Raw genomic sequence first — 23664 nt, forward strand, 5'->3', positions numbered from 1 at the left:
CGCAAAGCTTTCAGTAGCATCTGTTCTATGCTTTTTCAAAAGAAAGTGAGATTCACCCTGGCATACCCGGCCACCCTCCGCTTCCAAGCAGCAGACGGCTCCCAAAAATCTTTTCAAGACCCGGAAGAGGCGACGACTTGCCTACGACAGCTGATGGACCCAGCCGCGCCGCACGAGAACACCCGATCACCTCGACCTCAACGCCATTCTACTCCGGCAAAAAAATCGCTGCCTCGTCTCCCAATGACCCCCTCGGATTTGCCTTGAACGGCGGGAACACACTCTAAAACACGGCTGTGTTTGTTCAGCAAGCTGGACCCAGGTGAGATCTTACTGGGTTACCCCGACATTGTCATCCTGGGAAGGGGGGGAAAGAAGAGACAGCTACTGTCTTTGCCGGCTAGTGGGGTATTACTTTTATTCCCCCATTAGTGTTCCCCTAAGACTCACTGTTTACCTCAGCTGAGATACTCCGGGCTGAGGTTTGTTATAGACTTGATCCTGGCTTAGCGGAGCCACTACCGACCTAGCTATGCTCATCAGGAAAAAAGAGAAGTCACGTATTGGACTCTTGTTGTTTCGTTTAATTTCTCTAATTTTTTTAAATCTCAAATTAGGTTCTGTTGATCTGATGCTTTTTTTTTCAGTTACTTTTATCGTTCTTTTGCTCTACCATACATTGCATGTACGCTGTTCCTCGGGATATTTCCGTGACTCGTGCAACACCAATACGCGTAGTAACCTCCTCTATGCCATTGTACCTAAGGTAACTGTGTGGACCCAAGGTTCCTCCAATTGTGCCAGAAATGATAAGTATATTGATCGTATGTGCCCACTGCAAATGTTCTTACAATGTATGTATTTTATGTTAACCCATGTACCCCAATGTAAATGGCCTTAAGAGTGGTCTCCTGGAATATTAATGGCTTACGGGCGCCGGCCAAACGCATGAAAGTTCTCCGCCACCTTAGAAAATTGAAGCCCGACATAGTACTATTACAGGAAACGCATCTCCCCCAAACCGATATTGATAGGATGAGAAAAATGTGGGTGGGCGAGATTATCTCCTCTCCCGCAGTAGGAAGGAGAGCGGGAGTGGCCATAATGCTACACAAAAATCTACCTTACAAAATTGATAGCGTAGAAATCGACCCTGACGGTCGGAAACTATACGCCTGCATCACGGTCCACAACCAAACCTATTCTTTTTACAACTTTTATTTCCCCAACTCCCCGACGGTACAATTTTTCCAGGAGACCATCTCTTGGATCATGCGAGACACCAATCCGAATAAAATCCTGGGAGGAGATTTTAATTCAGTTATGGTGTTGGGGGAGGATAGAACCAGGGACCCAAACACAACCAGGGGCTCGGATACGTCCGCTTCCACGCCAACCTTCTTGGCTGACTTAGCAGAGTCATTGGACTTGACAGATGTATGGAGGATTCGGAACCCCCTTGAGCGTGAATTTACTCACTACTCAGCAATGCATGCCACCTTTGCTAGACTAGACTACCTCTTGGCCTCAGGTCCTGTAGATGCCACGGTGATCGACACTCAAATATACCCCATAGCCATATCTGATCATGCACCCGTATTGCTAGAAATGCGTCTCTCTCTCCCGAAGGGTGATGCCTATATTTGGAGATTTCCGTCTCATTTGGCGACGGACACCTCCTTCAAAACCATGGTTGAGGCAGCCTGGCAGGAGTATGACCTATATAACCATGCACATCTCGATACACCCAATTTATACTGGGAAGCGGGCAAAGCATTCTTACGCGGTAAAATTATGTCTTATGTGGCGGCAAAAAAAAAAACCTAACCAAATCCCAATTCAAATATGCCAGCCAGGCTCTTCGCCAGGCCCAACAGGCGTATGCCTCTGATCCCACACCACTGCATAGGGAGCGGTGGCGCACTGCAAAATTTAACTTTGAATGGTGGACCAACCAACAACACTTGTATTTCCAGTCTCAATTCCAAATGCGCCTCCACAAATTTGGTAACAAGGCAGGGAAACTCTTGGCACACCTGACTAAGCCCCAAGCCCCAAAGACCCATATATCTTCCCTACAATCTGACAAAGGAGAAATTTCATCCGACCCTAAGCAAATAAACATAATCCTAGAGCAATTCTATACAAATCTATACTCAGCAACCCCGACAGATATGACAAAAGGCAAATATTTTCTCAAATCCCTATCACTACCCAAGTTAGCAGAGACAGATCTGGAGTTCTTGAACTCTGATATATCTTTGGAGGAAATAATTAGGGTAGTCAAACTCTCACCCAATGGCAAATCTCCAGGACTGGATGGTTTGACCAACGAACTATACAAACTTCTTCAAGAAAGCTTATCCCCGGTCCTTCATAAGGTATTCCATACCATTTGTTCAGGGGGAGAATACCTCCAAACTGGAGCGGAAGCCTATATTAAAGTTATATCTAAGAAGGGCAAAGATCCCACTCAGCCGAACTCCTATAGACCTATATCTCTTATAAACTGTGACGCGAAATACCTATCAAAAATTATAGCGGATAGATTAGCGAAAGTTCTACCACAGCTGATCTCCCCAGCCCAAGTGGGATTTGTAAAGAATAGGTCGGCGGTTACTAACATTCGCAAACTATTGACGGTCCTGGACTTTGCCGGGAATCACCCATCTTCCCCCTTGGTGCTTATATCTATCGATGCGGAAAAAGCATTTGATAGCATTCAATTTCCATGGCTTTATGAGGTCATGGGGGAGATGGGTTTCTTTGGCCGACTCCAGACCTTCATCCAAGCATTATACAGACACCCCTCTGCTCGGGTATGCACACCAGGTTTCATCTCCTCCAGATTTCCATTGTTGCGAGGGACCAGACAGGGATGCCCCCTATCACCCTTACTATTTAATATCGCTCTAGAACCCCTATCACTTTTTTTCCAGAACGTATCAGACATCACAGGGATTTCCTTGTATGCCTCCCACCTTAAAATAATGCTCTTTGCCGATGACATAGTCATGTTCTCCTCAGATCCCACCCGAGACCTTCCAAAATCCAAGAGACCTTCGCACAATTCGGCGCTTTCTCCGGTCTGCGTATTAACATCACTAAAACCGAAATCCTCCCTCTCACTCCCTCGGCAAATAACATTCTGAGTCATGTCACAACGTTTGCAATTGCACAAAGCTCCATCACTTACTTAGGCCTCAAGATAGGAAAACACCCATCCTCCCTGTACACGCTCAACTACCCCCCGCTCTTCGATAAAATACGTAAAGAATTACTCCTATGGAGAAACCTACCTCTCTCTTTATTTGGTAGGATTCACCTAATAAAAATGGTACCCTTTGCCCGATTACTATACCCCATGCAGACTCTGCCAGTACTCCTGAAGCACAAAGACATACAAGCCCTTAACAGAGAATTCACTATGTTTATTTGGCAGGGGAAAAAACCCAGGATAGCCCTAAAAAAACTATTTTTACCCAAAGATAGGGGAGGAATGGCATTCCCCAACCTTAGACTCTACAACGTGAGCTGTCTACTCCGACACGCTATTGATTGGCTACACTCCTCCTCTCACTATTCCAACTTGTTGTTGGAAACAGCAGTGGTAACCCCTTGGACTCTCCCTGCTCTTTTACACTGCCCCTTCTCTGCCATACCTCCTACTTTACACTCCCATATTTTAATCAGAGACACTGTGGTGGCATGGAGGGAAGCCCATAAACAACTAAAATTAAACCCTTATTTCACACGTCACCTCCCCCTTAGAGGCAATCCATCGTTCCCGCAGGGAGAGGAACACCACGCCTTTACACGGTGGGAACAAAAAGGGATTTCGCTTATCTCGCACTTTTACACTGATGATGGCCGAAAAGTGCTAACATTTTCAACATTTAGCCACAAGTTTGGAATCCCCAACGCCGACTTTTTACACTATATGCAAGTCACTGCCTATATCAGAAAACTGAGCCCCCTTCATGACACCAGACTACCAGCTCCCTCCATAGATAGAATCCTTCCAAACGCTAAAGTGTCCATCGCAGACATATATCCTCACCTGCGACATTCCGTGGTTCCCTCGTTGGAATCTTCCAACTTGATCAAGTGGAAGACGGATGTCCCGTCTGAAGATATAGTCGAGAAAATACTTACCGGGTATCGATCCTTGTGCAAAACTATAGGTAGCGAGCAATGGCGAGAGACTCAATACAAAATCATTCACAGGGCATACTATGCTTTCCAAATAAGGCCCACTAAGAGTAGAGCAAATGCATTATTAGACCACTGTCCAAAATGTAAATTGCCAGCCGCATCTCTTTTCCACTGCTTATGGTCCTGTCCCTACATTCAGGGGTATTGGAAAAAAGTTTTACAGTTAATATCATCTGTGTTGGGACAGAATGTTCCATTGGACGCCATGCTACTACTGTTTAATTATTGGGAACCCCCCATAGCCTCCTCTACCAACCTTGACAAATGGGGCAAACAATTGGTTAGCCTGGCCATTCTAGCGGCCAAGAGATGCATCATGAGAGAGTGGCTCTCGGCGCACCCCCCCACGATCCGCAGGCTGAGGGAAGATCTTAAGCACCTACTCCTCCTGGAGAAATTGAATGCAGAAACACATTTGGAAGAAGAAAGTAAAATAACAAAATTTCTCTCTAGATGGCAACTGTTTATTACACATGCCCTTTCGCCTTCTGCCCAAAATAATATCTTGGCCCCTTTTAAGTTTAGCGAACACTACTTGTTACAGAATCTGAATGCGCCAAAATAAGGGGGCGCCTCCCTCCTTCCCCTTCTCTCCCCCTCTCCAAAGACGCTGCACATGGAGACTTACGGGTGGGGGAGGGGAGCTGGCACATAAGCCAATACGGTGGATGGTGCGGGCCCACACCATGAACAACGAACCGGGTTGCCGACAGGATTAATACTGGCATGACAGGAGTCATACAACTAGGCATTGTATCATCACATGTATGGTTTGAGTTATGTTTTTGTTTTTGTTTTTGATTATTTCTTTTTATCCCCATGTTTGGGGATTTTACATCTACCCTTGATTTGATTCTTGACTACATCCGAGTTTGTCAAAATAGAGCTAAAAGTATATCACTACTTGTATAAATATAAGATATGACCGACATCTTAAACCACCTGAATAAGACCTGAATGTAATATGTATTGCGCACACTGCTGTATTGATATGCTATGTAATACTATGTAAGAGCAAGTTGCTCGAGAGAAAACAATAAAAAATGTTTAATAAAAAAAAAAAGAAATCAATGGGGCCGCGCGGCAATCACTGCCTGCATTTAACAGGACCATGCGACACTTGGGACGTGGGTCCGGAGTGTCGTGCGGTGTAGCGCAGGTGTGAACCTAGCCTGAAAATTGAACAGCCTATTTACCTTTGGTAAATCGACCCCTATCTCTCAGGTACGTCAGCTGTTTTAACAGATAGTAAGGCTCCTGCTTGGAGCTACTGTCATTCAACAGATCAGGACGGGAAGGGGTGGGGGGAGTTGGTGTTCTTGAAAAACTGGCTAATGGAGTACAGGCATGCCATGAGTCAACATGGTGCCCTGTACTTCCAATCAACAAGCCTAAGAATGCTAACAGACCACGCCAGAAAAATCTACTACCAGTCCTCTCTTCCTTTTCCATTGTCCCTTAGACTTGTGCGCCGTCAAAAAATTAGTTCCGTTCCGTTTCGTAATATCCATTATTTCATATTTTGTAATTCGTATCCAAAACTCAATTCGGATTCGTACGAAATACGGATTTTCGTTAGTTTCGGCACATTTTCGTAACTTTACGGACATTCGTTATGATGAAGTTAAAATGCCAAAATACCTTTGTTAATATCGGAGTCGATGTGCTAGTTGTTTTTTTATCCGAAATACGAATTCCGTTAACATACCATCAACTCCAATATAAATGTACTTTGCTTTTTAACTTCAATATAACGAATGTTCGTAACGGAACGAAAATACGTCAATGGAATTTCGTATTTCCTGCCTGTGTATTGTAATGCAACTCTCAGCAGCAGAAGAGAACCTCTGATTGGTCAACCAAAACGAAATATGAATTCCGTTAACAGAATCCGTATCCGAATTTCGTATTTTGGACTTAAAAAAATCTACCATCAACTCCAATATAAATGTACTTTGCTTTTTAACTTCAATATAACGAATGTTCGTAACGGAACGGAAATACTGCCTGAGTATTGTAATGCAACTCTCAGCAGCAGCGGATCCGTATTTCGGATTTAAAAAAAAATCTTGTCATGTTGTTCAACCTCATTTACAGGGGTAATATTAGTTCCCGTTTCAAAGAAATTCGGATCCGAAATACATTAACGGAATTTCGTATTTCAGATATAATTCGGAAACTGCAATTCGGATTTCGGATGCTTCCGAATTTACGAATTTCAGGAAAATTCGTACGAATTTCGATTCGTAACAAAACGAATCGCACATGCCTATTGTCCCTTATGTCTACTTTTTCCTTCTTTCCAGGTCTGTTTTCCTCTTCTTTGTTCCTCCCCTTTTGCTTTTCTTTTCTCGTCTTCTTCTCTCGGGGAATTGTTTTTGAAATTGCTGTTTTCTCGGCTTTATGATTTTGAAATTGCTGTTTTCTAATTCCTTTGTAATTGCACTGATTTTGATTTTCTTATTCTCTCACTTTACAATGTTACACTCTTATTCTTATATTGTTCCATATATCTGTAATTATGTTTTTGTCCTGTTACCTAATAAACTCATTTGTAAACAAACACATTTGAACACTTACATTTTTATTGACACCTTTTACGCATTTATGTCTAATTTTACTAATCAATTAGGGGTCTATTCACAAAGCTGCCGAAGGATCTGGCCGTAGCTTCGGCCGATCCTAACATGCTCGTGTCAGAATAAAGAAAGAAAAAGACACAGCGGGGTTTCTCTCCTTGGCGGCCGGGAGCGGGGGGGCTCCTAGAGCGCCCGGGGGATTTTTTTTATTTTTTTTATTTTTATTTTTTTACAGCAGCAGAGCCGCCGGATAATAGGAAACTATTGGGCGGAGCTAGCTGTCACTGCTAGCTTTGCACAATCGTTTTCTATTAACTTTTTTCTACTTTTTTCACTCTTTTTCTGTTCTGCTCGGTGCCTCTGAGGGACCGAGCAGAACAGCCGAGCCAAATGCCGCTCGGCGGCATTCGGCTATTCACTCACTGCTGTTCGGGATCTTTCAGAATAGCCCAAACAGCAGTGAGAAGCCTGCCGGAGGTTCGGCTCAGCCGATCCAGATGTTGGATCGGCTGAGTCGAACTCATTCTGCACTTCGGGTCAGCCGAACATGCTGAGCATGTTCGGCCGACCCGAAGGCACGCGAAGCAAGCCGATGTACGGCTGAAATCAGCCGTACCAGCCTGAAGTGAATAGCCGAACAGTGTTCGGCTCACTTCACTTCTGATCGGTCATTCACTCAGCTGCCCTCGGCAGCTTTGTGAATAGACCCCTTATTGTCCATTTTTTGTATTTATTTATAGATTTATTAAAGCTGAACTCCAGGCAGATATCAAAGACACAACGTAATGCAGCTCTGTGTTCATTAATATATCATTATTTTTTTTTTTTTTAAATACAAGCAGTCATGCCACCTGCCCTGCCAGCAAGTGCTGTGATGTTTGGAAGAACTGTGTAAATATTGATGGACAAAAATGCAAATCCTTTGACAGGTAAAACACTTCTTATTTATGTATTTTAAATGCGTGTTCAACTTTGTGCCTGGGGTTCAGCTTTATGGACTGTGATGGAAAGTTGTCATTCTAGAGGGAAAGTAAAAAATGGTCAAAAGTAAATTCATTGGTAAAAAAAATGTACAATAAAGTACAATAAAAAATAAAACAGGGTCAATATACAAATAGGCAATGATGACATGTCTAAGAAAATTGATTCCCAGCTGTTCTTCATTGATGAAGTTGAATTGTTCCTACTTCTGTATCCTACTTTCAGTATAAAGTATTGTTGCCATTACTAAAAAAAAACAGATAAGTCTTTATAGATTTTTGAAGTTACCAGGAAAGTAGATTTTGTGAGATCATTTTACTCTTTGTCAAAATATGGCAAAAAGGAGCGGACATTTCCTGTAGGCTCTTTATATATAGGTGAAACTATGAGAAACAATGTTTCCCATGAAAGCCTAGGTGACATAGGACATTGAACCTGTTACAAGAGGTCACTGTACATACAACCTTTGGAAAAGTACACACAAATATCCACACCACAAAGACTGTATGAAAAAAATATAACTTTATTATAAATGACATGACATGATAAAAATGTACGCACCACAGATATATCCTGCAAATGAAAACATTTAAAGCATACACAAAATCCCTCCTTAAAATTAGTATCAATACACTGGTCCCTATATATAAGTTATCATCCATGAGGAAACTCAACTACAGCCCTGGATGTCACTGACCAGGGTCAGTAAACCCTTTTGTCAGGAACCGAATCTGAACCCGGGGCCTCTGCTGTAGCTGGCAGTGGTTCTACCTGTTGAGCCACCTTAGAACCTTGGATAGCTCCTCCCCTGATCTCCTGTGTAATCCTCAGTTAAACCTAATCTCTGCTGAACTCTGAACTCCTTGCTCCTGACTTGAACTTCCTATTAAAGCCATGCCTCTGCACTTCCTGTTTGCCAGATTATTTTGCTCCTGCCATTATCTTGCTTCCTGCTCCCTCTGTGATACAATCCGCTCATACTGCTACCCGTGTACCGACCTTTGGCTGCTGATTCACCGACTACTCTCACCGTCTTCTGCTTCATACCTGATACCTTTGGCTACTGACCTCGGCTTGCTCGCTGACTACGCTTCTGTCTGCTCCTCCACTACTACCCTCTGCTTGTGTACCAAATCCGGCCTGTTATACCATGAATTTGCCTGCTGTTTTAGCTACTGGACTCCGAGCCGGATCCCGGATCAGGACACTTTTACATAATTTGTGCATTATAAAATTATGAGACGGGACAGTGCACCTTTACAGGGCATGGGAAGCAGGGACTACAGCAATTATTCATCAAAGGAACACATGCAGAATAAAATAAAATGAGTGAAATGATACGTAACATCTCTAGCATTCCATAAGGTGTTAGGGAAGGAAAGTAAAAGCATTACTGGTATCATGGTGGGGCGCCTTGTTAAAGTGGGGCTGTCCACATGAAACAGACATTACCTGGATTTTAACTAATAGCTTTGAAATGTTGCAAGATTCCTACAACCAATCATTTTTTATAGACCCCTCCTCACATTTCTTCAAGTTAAATATTTAATGAACTATGCTTAATATGAGAACCCAGATATTAGACCAAATTTCAAAAATACACATAGACAGAACAACAGCATAACACAACGGTGAGTAACTCTTAGAGGAGTATTCCAACAGTTCTATATGTGTTAAGCTACACCCGGGTATATGTATAAATAAAGGAAATGTTGCTTCATCACCAACACAAAAATGCAGCAGCCCCTTCTTTCGTGAGATACCTCCTCATTAACACAGAGATTCCAGGGCCCTGGTGTTGTCAGCGATCTCCTCACCAGCACAGAGAAATGCAAACGTCTGACAGACATCTCTATATGATAACAATGAGCAGCTATCGGGTGGTGATTCCTCAACTTTATTGAGAAGATGATCTTTCTATTGGTCTGGCAGCTTGTTCATTTGAGCTCCCAATCCCCAAGGGTTAGTCTTCAGACCTGGGAACTTGCCAGAAATTATCCCGCAATTCCTAAGCTTTGTTAGCATTGCTGGGTTATTGCTGGACATATTATCTCTGGGAGAGTTGACCATTCAGGGAACAGCGGGGTCGCTGCTTCTACCAGCTAGAAGCTACCACAGGGGAGAACATGTGAGTTTGGCAGTACTTGGTGTATTCTCTGCTTCTGAAGTTGATCGCAAGGGCCCTCATCTCTCCCATCTTCTTGCTTCAGCACCTGATCCCACCATCCTGGGCATTCCACACTCAATCACATAAACAAATGGTCACCTCTGCCAGGGGATCAGGATGTAATTGGGGTCCCTTTACCCAGATCCCACTGTCTGCACTCAGGTGATCATTAGTACCCCTGGTGAGAAGTAAAAGTATCTTACTGCTATACAGCAAGTGTTCTAAATATTAAACAAAGATCACTGCTGAAGAAAAAATGTATCATCCCTTTATTATTATTACAAAATAGTGCGTAGAATGTTTTTGACTGATTCTGTAATGTTATCTCAGCATAACAGAATCAGTAAAAACCACTCTACTTACTATTTTTAACCAGTTCAGGACCATACGAAGTACGCGCACAGATGTGTCAGTAGGGTTGGTGTCACTCCTCCCAATAAAAACTGTATAGTATAAGGGATACACACAGGGGTTACTATATTCCATTGGAAATTATCTTCTTTACAAAATTTAGGAATGCTCTTCTTAAATCCTGGTTCCTCAGACTGTAAATTAGAGGATTGAGAAGAGGAACGATCACCGAGTAAAAAATAGACACCACTTTGTATCCAGTGAAGTGATGATTATTACTTGACTGAAAATAATTAAACATAGTGGAGCCATAAAATATAAACACCACCATCAGGTGAGAGGTACATGTAGAGACAACTTTACTTCTTTTACCTTTCATTTTCAGGACAGTTTTGAATATAGAGACATAGGACAAGATGGTCAATATTAGAGGTCCAGAAGCAAGGAAGATACCCACAATTAGGACAAGCAGAACGTTGATGAAGGGATCACTGCAGGAGACCTGAAACAACTGAGGAAGGTCACAGAAGAAACTTTCTATAATCTGTGATTTACAGAAAGATAATTTTAAGGTGTAAAGTGTGTGAAGTAAAGAATTGGTAAAACCGAGACACCATGCAATGGATGCCAACTGTACACACACTTTCCAACTCATGATCTGCATATAATGTAATGGTAGACAGATAGCAGTATATCGATCATAGGACATGACAGTCAACAGAAAAATCTCAGAAGTGGCAAGGAATATAAAGAAGAAGACTTGGGTTAGACAAGCTGTTGTGGTAATCTTTCTTCTCTTGGTGTGTAAATCAAATAACATTCGTGGGACGGTGACTGAGGAACAACAGAGGTCCAAGCTGGCCAAGTTCCCAAGGAAGAAATACATAGGAACATGGAGGTGAGAGTCGGTGACTGTAATAAGGATGATCAGCAAATTCCAGAGTAATGTCAGAAGGTAGATGACAAGGAAGAAGAGAAAGAGAGGCAGGTAAAGGTCTGAAAGGTCAGACAGTCCAGAGAGAAAAAAATCATTTAAAGAAGTCTGATTCACCATGGCAGCAATTTTACCCAAATGTGTATATTAATAACCAACAGTTATTTTTCACTTCAAGTCATGGAATAATTTGATTTGTTACCGATAATGACATAAAAAGTTGAAACTCTTAAAACAAAATTGCGATTGTAAATTCAAGTTTAACAAAAGAGAGCTAGACTCTTATTATCAAGAACAATGAGAAAGTTTGGAATTCTTCACCCAAAATCTTTGATGCTGACTGAAGCAATGAAGGTGCAAAGAATTGATTGTGATGCTCTACTATGTGACAGTTATTCTGTTGCTGAGGTTAGATACTTTCTCCTTTCTGTACACAGAGTTTAAAAGGCCAAAAGGGCTGTCTGAAAGTGAGCCTGGCTACAGAGAGCTGGGGGTGTTTCTTTTGGCTGTAAGTGGAATTATGATGGTATCACCATGAGGGGAAAAAAATACAAAATAATGTGCTTATATGTGACATACGTATATGAAGTGAATCTGAGAAACAGAAACAATACATACATCAGGCTGAACTAGTATGTCTGTGATCACCATGTGTGAACTACTAATACAATTTAAAAAAAAGAAGAAAATATATTCATGTGAATTGGGAGATTATGTTAAATGTTAACTTTCCTTGGCTTGGCCTCCTCTAAGATTTCAAGATTAAGCCATATCCAGCAAGTAAATGGTCAGCTCAGTTGCAGCTGATCTGATGGCAACAAATGTGCCTGAAATGAGTTGAATTAATACATAAGAAAATGTGTGTGAGCTTTTTCAGTCACAATGCAGTTATATTAGCCGCACATAGATATATTTATAATACAGAATATTCCCCTGGCAGATGTGTATGTTGACTTTGTATTCATCTGAGATTATTCTAAAAGACTGCTCATTAGGAAAATAAATATCTACAGAAAGGGAAGCACCAAATAAATTATTTCTGACGAAAATAAATCAAATGATAGTATTTTTTAAGATACTGGAAAAATGGTAGAATATAGTTCTGCAAATAACTTTGTTTGTGCATTTTCAACATCCATTGTAAAGAAATGCCGTTCACTAAGGGGTCTATTCAGTAAGCTGCCGGAGGATCTAGCCGTAGCTTCGGCTGATCCTTCAGCTAGCTTTGGCCCCAGGACCCCTTCGGTTCAGTAGAACTAAAGGGCTGCTGTACGGGCTATTCACTATAGCCCTCACAGCTCCCGAAGTCGGCCAAGCGGCTCAGTCGAGTCGAAGGCATATGCTTCAGCTTGACTGAGCCAAGGTGAAAGCTGAAGCTGGCCAAAAGGCCGGCCATTGGCCGGCCGACAGCCTGCTACTGACTGCTGGGCGGAGCCAGCCATCATCTCAAAGCTGGCTCTGGGTACTTGCACAGACAGATCAGCGTCCCTGGTTACCAGGTAACCAGGGACACTGATCTCCAGACAGCCCAACTCTCCCGGGCGCTCCGGGAGTCTCCCGCTATTAGATAGCGGCTCCCGGCCGCCCGGGAAAGAAACACTTTCTCCCGGAAAGTTTTACTGTGCTCGATCAAGCAGAGTAAACCTTTCCCTGCTCTGTCTTTTTTTTCTCTTCTGACATCGGAGTTATTGGCTGCCATCAGAATAATAAAAAAAACAGCATAGGAATGCATAGCTGCATTCCTATTGGATATTTCAATTTGCAATAGCAAACTAGCTATTGCACCCGCCCACTGCTGCTGTCAATCAGCAGAGGGGACCTGAAGTTCTCTATCAGGTCCCCTCTAATGATTGACAGCAGCTGAGGTCGGGTACAATAGCTAGTTTGCTATTGGCTATTGCAAAGTGAAATAGCCAATAGGAATCTAGCTATGCATTTCTATGGTGTTTTTTCATTTTCATTTTTTTTTCTATTCTGACGGCAGCAGAACCGTCCTGCCAATAGAAAACAGTTGGGCGGAGCTAGCTGTCACTGCTAGCTCTGCCCAATCGTTTTCTATTTGATCTTTTTTACTTTTTTAACTGTTTTTCTATTCTGCTCGGTGCCACAGAGGTACCGAGCATTAATAACCAACAGTTATTTTTTAACATTACATGCTGAGCATGTTCGGCCGACCCGAAGCCACACGAAGCAAGTCGATATACGGCTGATCTCAGCCGATATACGGCTGAAATCAGCCGTACACGGCTGAAGTGAATAGCCGAACAGCGTTTGGCTCACTTCACTTCGGGTCGGTTATTCACTCGGCTGCCTACGGCAGCTTAGTGAATAGACCCTTTAATCTTAATCTGCACATAACTAATGAAAGGCTGATTGTTATTGCCCCCATAATTTGCTGTTTTTTTTCTTTGCAATTGAATAAAGACTCTGAACTTTTTCACCCATTTGGTCTGGAGCTCATTTAAAACAGGTGAAACTGGAATAATTAGAATATGGTGCAAAGTTCATTTATTTCACTAATGCAACTTAAAAGGTGAAACTAATATATGAGAGAGACTCATTACATGCAAAGCCAGATAGTTCAAGCCGTGATTTGTCATCATTGTGATGATTATGGCTTACAGCTCATGAAAACCCTAAGAACCCCAAATCCACAATCTCAGAGAATGAGAATATTACATGCAATCAATAAAACAAGGATTGTACATAGAACAATATCGGACCTCTGAAAAGTACAAGCATGCATATGTACTCAGTACTCAGTACTTGGTTTGGGCCCCTTTTGCGGCACTTACTGCCTCAATGCGGCGTGGCATGGAAGCTATCAGCCTGTGGCACTGCTGAGGTGTTATGGAAGAGCAGGATACTTCAATAGCGGCCTTCAGCTCTTCTGCATTGTTCGGTCTCATGTCTCTCATCTTTCTCTTGACAATGCCCCATAGATTCTCTATGGGTTTCAGGTTAGGCTAGTTTGCTGGCCAATCAAGCACAGTAATCCCACGGTCATTGAACCAGGTTTTGGTGCTTTTGGCAGTGTGGGCCGGTGCCAAGTCCTGCATTAGTGAAATAAATGAAATTTTGCACGATATTCTAATTATTCAAGTTTCACCTCTATACTGTATGTTTACACTTATTTTCTGTCCTACTCACAACAATTTCACCAGACAGCAAGTAAGAGGGACTCTTCAAGCTGGTGTTGGAAGGAAGGCTTTGGTTTCCTGGAGAACTGGACTGACTTCTTAGTCGGTTACCGGCTCTACAGGAGAGACGGGCTGCATCTTAATGGGGAAGGTGCAGCACTTTTGGGGGGAAAATGCAATACTAGATTTAATCATTTCCAATAATGCGGAGTTAGTTGCAGACATGGTGATTAGAGAGACACTGGGTAATAGTGATCATAGGATGATTACTTTTAATGTTGGGTAAAGAAAAGAGAAGTGTGTGGGTCTGACAAGAGCACTAAACCTCAGAAAGGCAAACTTCGATCTGCACCAGATAGTATGCGACACCAAATGGGACAACTTATTTCTAACACTGAACAATGACAAGAAGTGGGATTGTTTTAAGAATACATTACATAACGCTGTTACCAAGTGCATTCCATCTGGGGGAACAAAAATAAAAGATCAAGAACTAAGCCTGCATGGCTAAGTAAAATGGTAAAAGACATCAAAGACTAGAGCATGGCATTTAAAAAATATAAGATGAAGGGGACGGCATTGGCATTCCAGAACTACAAGGAATATAATCAAATATGTGAACATTAGATTCGGGAAGCTAAAATGGAGTGCGAAAAGCATATCACCCCAGTAAGTAAAAAGAACCCCAAAAATGCTACCAATATATATAAACAGTAAAAAGGTAAGAAAAGAGAAGATAGGCCCAATAAAAGATGAGAACAGAAGATTATTCACAAACGACAGGGAGGGGGCGAGGTGTTGAATTATTTTCTCTCCTCAGTATGCACTCAGGAAAAAGACAGGTTAATGTAGATAAGAATGCGAGTAGCTCAATGCAAAATATACCGCAGTGGTTGACAGTAGCCGGGGTTCAACAAAGACTTGAAAAACTTAACGCAAATAAAGCATTAGGACCAGATAACCTGCACCCCAGGGGACTTAAAGAGCTCGGCCATTTTATAGCCAGACCATTATTCCTCATTTTCAAGGACTATTTAATGACTGGTAGAGTACCAAGTGACTGGTGGAAGGCTACAGTAGTTCTGATATTCAAAAAAGGGTCAAGATGCCAACCTGGGAACTACAGACCATACAAAACACAAACAAATCCCCAGCTTCACCTGCCAGCTAGCCTGCAACCAAACGAATTGCCCTGTCAACAGTATGCGTTAAAATCAGAGGTTTTAGTTGCACAAACTTTTGGCCAAAAATATGTAGAAGCCACACCAAGGCACCTCTGTAAAGTGTGGTCCTAACTCTATGTATACGAGTCTCCAAGTGTGAGCATATTAATGCAGTCGATAAATTGCATGCAGGTGTACCTGGAGGTAGCCAACTCCTCCTAATAAGGTGCTGGGACGCACTGGGGGCCCAGCAATCTAGATTGCACGCTGGGACCCCAGTGCGTCCCCACAACCAAAAATAGTCAAACTAGAAAAAATGGTACCTGCATGAATCTATAACCAGCCTGTTTGGCAGGGAGCACGCTGGGACAGACCAGTCAGTCTAACATCCATAGTATGCAAAATGTTAGAGGGAATGATAAAGGACTATTTGGTGGAGTTTGTTCGTGACAATGGTATAATAAATGATAATCAGCATGGATTTACAGTAGGAAGGATTGTTCTTGTCAGACCAACCTACTAACATTCTACAAAGAGGTAAGTAGAGATCTGGATGGAGGGAGGTTGGTGGATGTGGTGTGTCTGGATGGAGGGAGACCGGTAGATGTGGTATATCTGGATTTTTCTAAAGCGTTTGACACAGTACCTCATAAACGCTTACTACACAAGCTGAGGTCTATGGGCATAGGTGAAATGGTGTGTATATGGATAGAGAACTGGCTACAGGAGCATGTCCAGAGAGTATTGATCAATGGCTCTTTTACAGATTGGTCTAGGGTCATGAGTGGCGTGCCCCAGGGTTCTGTGCTGGGCCCAATACTGTTTATGATGATACTAAAATCTGGAGGGTAATAGACACGGACTTAGACACTATAACATTACAGGAGGACCTGGATAAAATAGGGGAGTGGGCAACTATATGGCAGATGAGGTTTAATGTTGATACATGTAAAGTAATGCACTTTGGGGTTAAAAATAGGCAAGCAGAATACACATTAATGGGAACTCCACTAGGGAAGTCAGAAATGGAAATAGATTTGGGGGTCATAGTAGACCAAACATTGAACAATAGCTTGTAATGTACAGTAACCAGTGGCCATCTGGATTTATGATGCTTAATCTTTAGAGGCATATTACGTCCCTTTGCTGTTTACAAAAAAAACATATTTTTCCTCTCTTAAAGTTCCACTTTTAGTACAAGGACTAACAGAACACTGTATTTAATCAAAGTGCTTTTTAATACATCTTGTTTTATGGATGTAGAAACACAAAGAACAATTAGCATATGAATGCAGAACTCCTATTGAAGCACAACTGAGAGATCTACAGTAATCAGAACTGTATAGTATAAGGGATAGACACAGGGGTTACTATATTGCATTAGAAACAATCTTCTTTACACAATCTTGGAATGCTCTTCTTAAATCCTGGTTCCTCAGACTGTAAACTAGAGGATTGAGAAGAGGAACGATGACCGAGTAAAAAATAGACACCACTTTGTATCCAGTGAAGTGATGATTATTACTTGACTGAAAATAATTAAACATAGTGGAGCCATAAAATATAAACACCACCATCAGGTGAGAGGTACATGTAGAGACAACTTTACTTCTTTTACCTTTCATTTTCAGGACAGTTTTGAATATAGAGACATAGGACAAGATGGTCAATATTAGAGGTCCAGGAGCAAGGAAGGTACCCACAATTAGGACAAGCAGAACGTTGATGAAAGGATCACTGCAGGAAACCTGAAACAACTGAGGAAGGTCACAGAAGAAAATTTCTATAATATTTGATGCACAGAAAGATAATTTTAAGGTATAAAGTGTGTGAAGTAAAGAATTGGTAAAACCGAAACACTGTAGATCCTTCTACAGATATACCATGACCTGAGTGAATGAGAACCTTCTACAGATATACCATGACCTGGATGAATGAGAACCTTCTACAGACATACTATGAGCTGGATGAATGAGAACCTTCTACAGATATGCCATGACCTGGTTGAATGAGAACCTTCTACAGATATACCATGACCTGGAATATATGACATTGGAATAATGATTTAATTGAAATACTCAGACGTAGAGGTTAAAAACCAATTTTAGCCAAGACTCATATTAAAGTTTTGTGTGGTTTTATTCCATGCTGGATTCTTATATCTCCTGGATGTGCCAATGGGGAGATTTCCTCCCAGAATTCCTAGCGTGGGCAAAATAATTCAGACATTGAAAACACAAATGGCAACATTATAGAGTTCAAATGCAAGTAAATGTACAGTCTTTTTTTTTGCATGTAGTATTTATTGAAATTTCAAAACAGATACATTTCAAAAACCGTCATAGTAGCATGGTATAGACCTGATACATATAAATGATTTGTACGGATAATGGTAACATACTATGGGATCCAACGTAAAAATAGAAAACACAACTATGACAATATCAAGAATCATTATAGCAAACATCTCAACAACCCAAATTTGGTTGTCGATCCAGAAAGGAAGAGAAGAAAGACAAACATTGCTTCACCATCGGCATCAGACGGGCATGTATTCAGAGTTAACCAGAAAAGAATAGAATGGGACAATCCATGTGTCAAGGGGTGTACTTGGATGGATATTGGGTTAGAGAAGGGGTATAAGCAACAGGGTTCTTAAACATAGAATCGTACCTTCCAGCAGAGGAGGATCACGCTTAGTGGGGTTATAAAACATCCAAAGCACCCAGGGAGCCATCTAATTTGGCCATATTGTACCACTTGGAATATTGGAAGCCGTCATAATGTCCCGAAGCTGATCTGGGGATAAGGTGGAGGAAAGGAACAATGACCATGTATGAAAGAACCGCCCTATTAATTTTTCTTCTAAGTGGGAGTCAGATTTGTCTATGTACAGTCTTTTATCTCTGAGATATCATTACCTCTATCATTACCTGACCCCTGTAGCAAGGATGTATTTTGTGTTTAACTTCTAAGTGCATTCATGTACAGTAAAAGTGTATACAATTGAAATGTTTCAATTGATTCTGGTCATGTTTTATACCTTCAACTAACAAAGGTGGCCATACATGTAACTATTTGCAAATGATCTAGGTACGAATGATCACAAACATATGATTCATCAGCATTTAAACTATTGAAGGATGCAAAACACACACCAATTTGTTTGAAGGTTGCAATTGATAAATATCATCTATCAATGACAAATTGAAACAATCTCATTAAATTGATCGTAGAAGCAGTCTGTATTATGATTGTTGTTAAAGCACTCACATCAACATTTGTTCAAACGATCACAAACAATCAGCAAAATTCTGGCATGACTGGATGACTTAGTCAAATCAATCAATCAATCAATCAATCATTCAATTAATATCAATGAAGAGTTCTCTAAATTGATTGAATGAATGTCTCCGGCTTGCAATTTTTATACGCTTAAATCAGTTTATCACATCAAATTATCAGTTCAATGATTATATTGATATCTGTGTAGCCAGCATTAGAGTTGTAATTCCTTCTTTCTTACATTGGGTGAAATCAGATTATAAATACTTTCATCTACACTTTATTTTCTTATAAATGTATTGTTACATCAATTAGATCGCTCTTCCATTTCATTTTTGATATTATCACTCAATATTGACTTTTTGCAAGCCTAGGCTGTACAAAATTCTCCTCAGTGCTGCCTTGAGATCTTTGTTCCGTAGACTGTAAATCAAGGGATTGAGGAGCGGCGTAACCACCGTGTAGACGATGGACACAAGACGATCTTCTGAAGCAGTGGAGGTAGGGTTAGGACGCAGGTAGGTGAATATAAGGGTCCCATAGAAGATGAAAACTACCGTTAGGTGGGAAGTACATGTGGAAAAGGCCTTCAGCTTTCCTGTCTGGGAGCGAATCCCCATGATGGTGCGAAATATCTGGATATAGGGCACAAAGGTGATACTAAGAGCACCAGATCCCATTACGATACCAACAAGGAACATGACCAAGACATTAATGAAAGTATCATTACAAGACAATAGAAACAACTGAGGGAGGTCGCAGAAGAAGCTGTTAATGACATTGGGACCACAGAAATTCAGTCTTAGAATGCAGAGGGTATGAATTAATGAGGTGAGGAACCCAACAACCCAAGCCACAGACACCATCTGAGCACAGATCTTGGGGTGCATTATCTGAATATAATGTAGAGGGTAACAGATTGCAATGTATCTATCATAGGACATCACAGCCAGCAAATATAGCTCAATGCATATAAAGGAAAAAAAGAAATAGAACTGAGTGATACAGGAAGAAGTCGTAATTGTCCTGGCTTTGGAAAATAAATCCGAGAGCATTCTTGGAGAGGTAACAGAGGAATAGAAAATATCCAAACCAGCCAGGTTACTCAGAAATAGGTACATGGGCGTGTGGAGGCGAGGATCATGGCAGATCAGGAGGACAATCAGTAAATTCCCAACCAACGATGCCAGATATATGAGTAAAAACACCAGAAACAAAGGCAGCTGGAGGTACGGGACATCTGACAACCCACTTAGTACAAACTCCGACACTTTTGTTTGATTGATTGCCTTCATTTTGTCTAGAAGACCAATAAGAATGACAAAAACAATCCAACATTATAATCATTATTATTCCAAAGCAAAAAATAAGGGGGGCAATTTTACAAAAGATCAAGCAACTCTGTCAGGAGTATAAGCAGAAATTGCCATGAGGCATCAGGATTTCCTGTCCCCAGAAAGTGGTATCAGGTAAGAGTATTGACTCATTCATTAACCTTTTAGATGCTTTCCTTGGCGAGCACCATATACAGGGGTAGTAACTAATACACTAGTAACTAATACACACACACACACACGTTGAACTCGAAGGACCTGTGTCTTTATTCAGTCTCAACAACTATGTAACTATGTATAAAGTATTGCTACCCAAATGCCCTATACATACCTGCAGCAGCCCCCAAGCTTAAAACTTCTGTTTTGTGCAAATGCCAGAGATTCAGGAAGTTCAGACAGGCAAAATGTAAAAGTCCTTAAGCCTTGCCATAGCATTCAACAGTTTCAGATCGGCTTGCCGCTATGATGGGATGTCTCACCGGCCAACAGGAATGTATGGAAGGCATCATTACTACTGGAAAGTGCCGGAGCATTGCCCATAAAATTGGCCTGGCATTCAGGGATAATATCAAAACTTGGGGACTGTTGCAGGTATGTTCAGGTACCCAGGTGCTGTGCTTTATACCTACAAAAAAATCTGTTCTTTTTTATCCTAGTGAAAGAGTTGCTTTGAGCAAAACCTGTACTTACATAACATTGAACTAGCCACTGAAAATGTGCCTGTTAGGTTAATTCAGTGGCTTCAGTCTTCAATTCAGGAAATCTTGCTTCTGATTATTATGGTTTCGATTATTGATACAACTGTGCTGGGTAATTCTCCTGTTTATTTTCATCATATATTTTATATCTAGGAAGATTCAAAAACAAGGAGTTAAAACACATTTCATGGAGAACCCAGGATTTTAGTTTGTTTTCAGCGATGCCAATTATAGTCTTAATAGCAGCCTACATGTTGTGCCCGAGTGTGATAATGCTGCATTTTAGTCAATAAATAGAAGCATTTGTATTGCATCTGGAGTGCCGGTGTCCATACTTCTCTTTGTGCTTAATAGCAGCCTTAGTCAACTATTTTATTCCTGAGGAACCCTTAAAATTATTTTTAGGTCTCAGTGCCTAAAATCTGCTTTTTATATTGGTGGTCAGTGGAGAAGGACCCCCTTAGATTCGTGATCATTGGAGCAGTGTCCCCTTACATTAATGGTCAGTAAGGTGCTCCTTATATTGGTGGTCAGTAGAGAAAGAGCACCTTACAGTGATGGTTAGTAAAGAGCACCTTACTGACCATTAATGTAAGGGGACACTGCTCCAATCTCCTCTTACATCAGTCATTAGTAGTGATGTATCCCATTAACCCTGATGCACAGTCTAGAAGGCCCCCCATTAAATTGGTGGTCAGTAGTGTGTGGATGGGTGATTAATAAAGAAGAGCCCCCTTATGTGGGTGGTCATTGAAGAAGGGTGCCCTTACACTGACAGTGAGTGTCAAAGGTTATGCTTACAGTTGTGGTCAGTGGACTGCTCCAGCAATGTTCACTGCTCAAGAAAGCCCAAGAAACCTCTGGAGGAACCCAGGGAATTTTCTTTAATCCTAGTTGGGAAAGACTTCTTCTTGGGCTTGATAATAAAGTGGCTGAAAATATTTACCAAATCAGTTATAATGCAGGTACGATTCTTTATACACATAGGCATCTACAGTACTTTAAAACTGAACTCCGGGATCAGCAAATCTTCTCTAAATACAAGATCTAGGTGTATTCTTCCTCGATTCCTGGTGATCTTTGTGATTGTTTAGTGTTTCTACAGTGAATCTAGACTGTGATACTTCTTGCTGCCTACCAATGCCATTAGATACTTTTAGGGTAATACAGTGTGTAGCATTCCCTGGTCATAGAGGCAGCTAATCAATTGATCCAACACAAAAAATGAACACCAATTCAAAAGAAACCCCTGTTAGTGTTAAATGTTTTAAGAAAACAGTGTTTCCATCTCTTATTATTTATACTCCCCATTATCTCTCCTAAGAGAATGTGGATATTATTTGAAAGGTTTTATTTAAAAATTCCATTAGTATGTTGATGAGGGGGGTGAGGGAGGAACCAGGGAAGGCAAAATAGAAGCATATTAAGTGCCTATTCAAACCAGAAGCATTGGGGCTGGACTGGGAGCCTTTTCCAGCACAGCCCTAATGCAAAGACAGGGCTATTTGCTAAGTTTACTATCAGCCCAGTTCACACCACCATGTTGCAGTGGTGTGTCGTGTGGTGAGACATGGTTCAGTCACATTGCACTGAGCTGTGGCTGTAGAACTAAATGAGATGTCACCTGTGGAATTTCAAAAAAAATTCTTCCAAAAAACAAAAGTAAACAATGCACCGGGATCGCTGGGTCTCTGTAGTTCACATCAGCGGCCATGCATTTAGCACAGCTTTCTGGTGTAAATAGGCCCAAGCCTTCAGCTTTAAATATGACAAGACAGAGTTGATCTGGGATCTGTGCACCTTGTTAGCCGCATTTGGTCGCCATGTCTCCTGTGTGATACCTGTGAACTTACCATGATATAAACATTATAGAAGTCCTCTGCTGCTGTAGTTATAACAAAGAGGAAGGTGACATTCAGCTATCAATGTCAGTGTCATTCTTGGTGCAGCTAAAAGGAGTTGTATGACTCTGAGCTGAGCTGGAATCCAAAAGAGCAACAGGGACCAGAAGACATTATGTATTTCTGCAATGTCAGATCTTCAGCATTAAATAGAACTTTATCTTGGAATCCTCCTCTGTTATAGGACAGCACACCAATAGAAGTGGAACCAATTCCATGCATTGTGTGTATTATCAGCGCTGAATGTCTGTGACTTTTATACATGAGGATTGCTCCCCGGGGTCTTGTTATACATCAATGTTATTAGTAAATATTTGTTCCCAGATGCTGGTAAATCTCCAGGTTATTCCTTGACATGTCTCCTGATAAAGAAAAAACTCTTCAAATCCCCACTGGCTTAATGTGTCTATCTCCTTTGCTACTCAAGTTGGCCGTACACTTATAGGCCAGAAAAAGAGAAACACCACTCCTGCTTTCCAGCTCCCTTGTCAACTCCTCCCATGCTCACCTCTAGGACTTCTCTAAAGTCTCTCCCATCCTCTGGAATGCTTTACCCCAAGCTGTCCGTCAATCTCCCACACTTTAGGCGATCCCTTAAGACTCATCTCTTCAGGGAAGCCGATCCCACCTCAACCTAACCCCTGAACCATCACTTTCTCAAACAATTCATCCCCACACAGCTACCTCCTCATGTATCACTGGCCCTTCCCTTTTAGATTGTAAGCCCTGAGGGGCAGGGCCCTCCTTACTATCTTGTCTTGAATTGTATTGTGATTGTAATGTCTTCCTTATATTGTAAAGCGCTGCACAGACTGTTGGCGCTATATGAATCTTGAATATTATTATTAATATTAATAATAATAACCTTCAAATCCCCACTGGCTTAATGTTTCCATCTCCTTTACTATGTAAAGTT

General features: G+C 41.4%; 1 protein-coding gene across 1 annotated transcript; it reads right to left on the reverse strand.

The window, feature by feature from the left end:
- Positions 1-19159: 19159 nt before the first annotated feature.
- Positions 19160-20110, reverse strand: LOC108797945 (olfactory receptor 1019-like). Its single transcript, XM_018569634.1, has one exon. The coding sequence runs from the start codon at positions 20108-20110 to the stop codon at positions 19160-19162; it is 951 nt and encodes a 316-aa protein (XP_018425136.1).
- Between the last annotated feature and the right edge of the window lie 3554 nt (positions 20111-23664).

This window comes from Nanorana parkeri, unplaced genomic scaffold (genome assembly GCF_000935625.1).
Source record: "Nanorana parkeri isolate BGI_ZX_2015 unplaced genomic scaffold, ASM93562v1 scaffold1369, whole genome shotgun sequence".
Lineage (NCBI taxonomy): Eukaryota > Metazoa > Chordata > Amphibia > Anura > Dicroglossidae > Nanorana > Nanorana parkeri.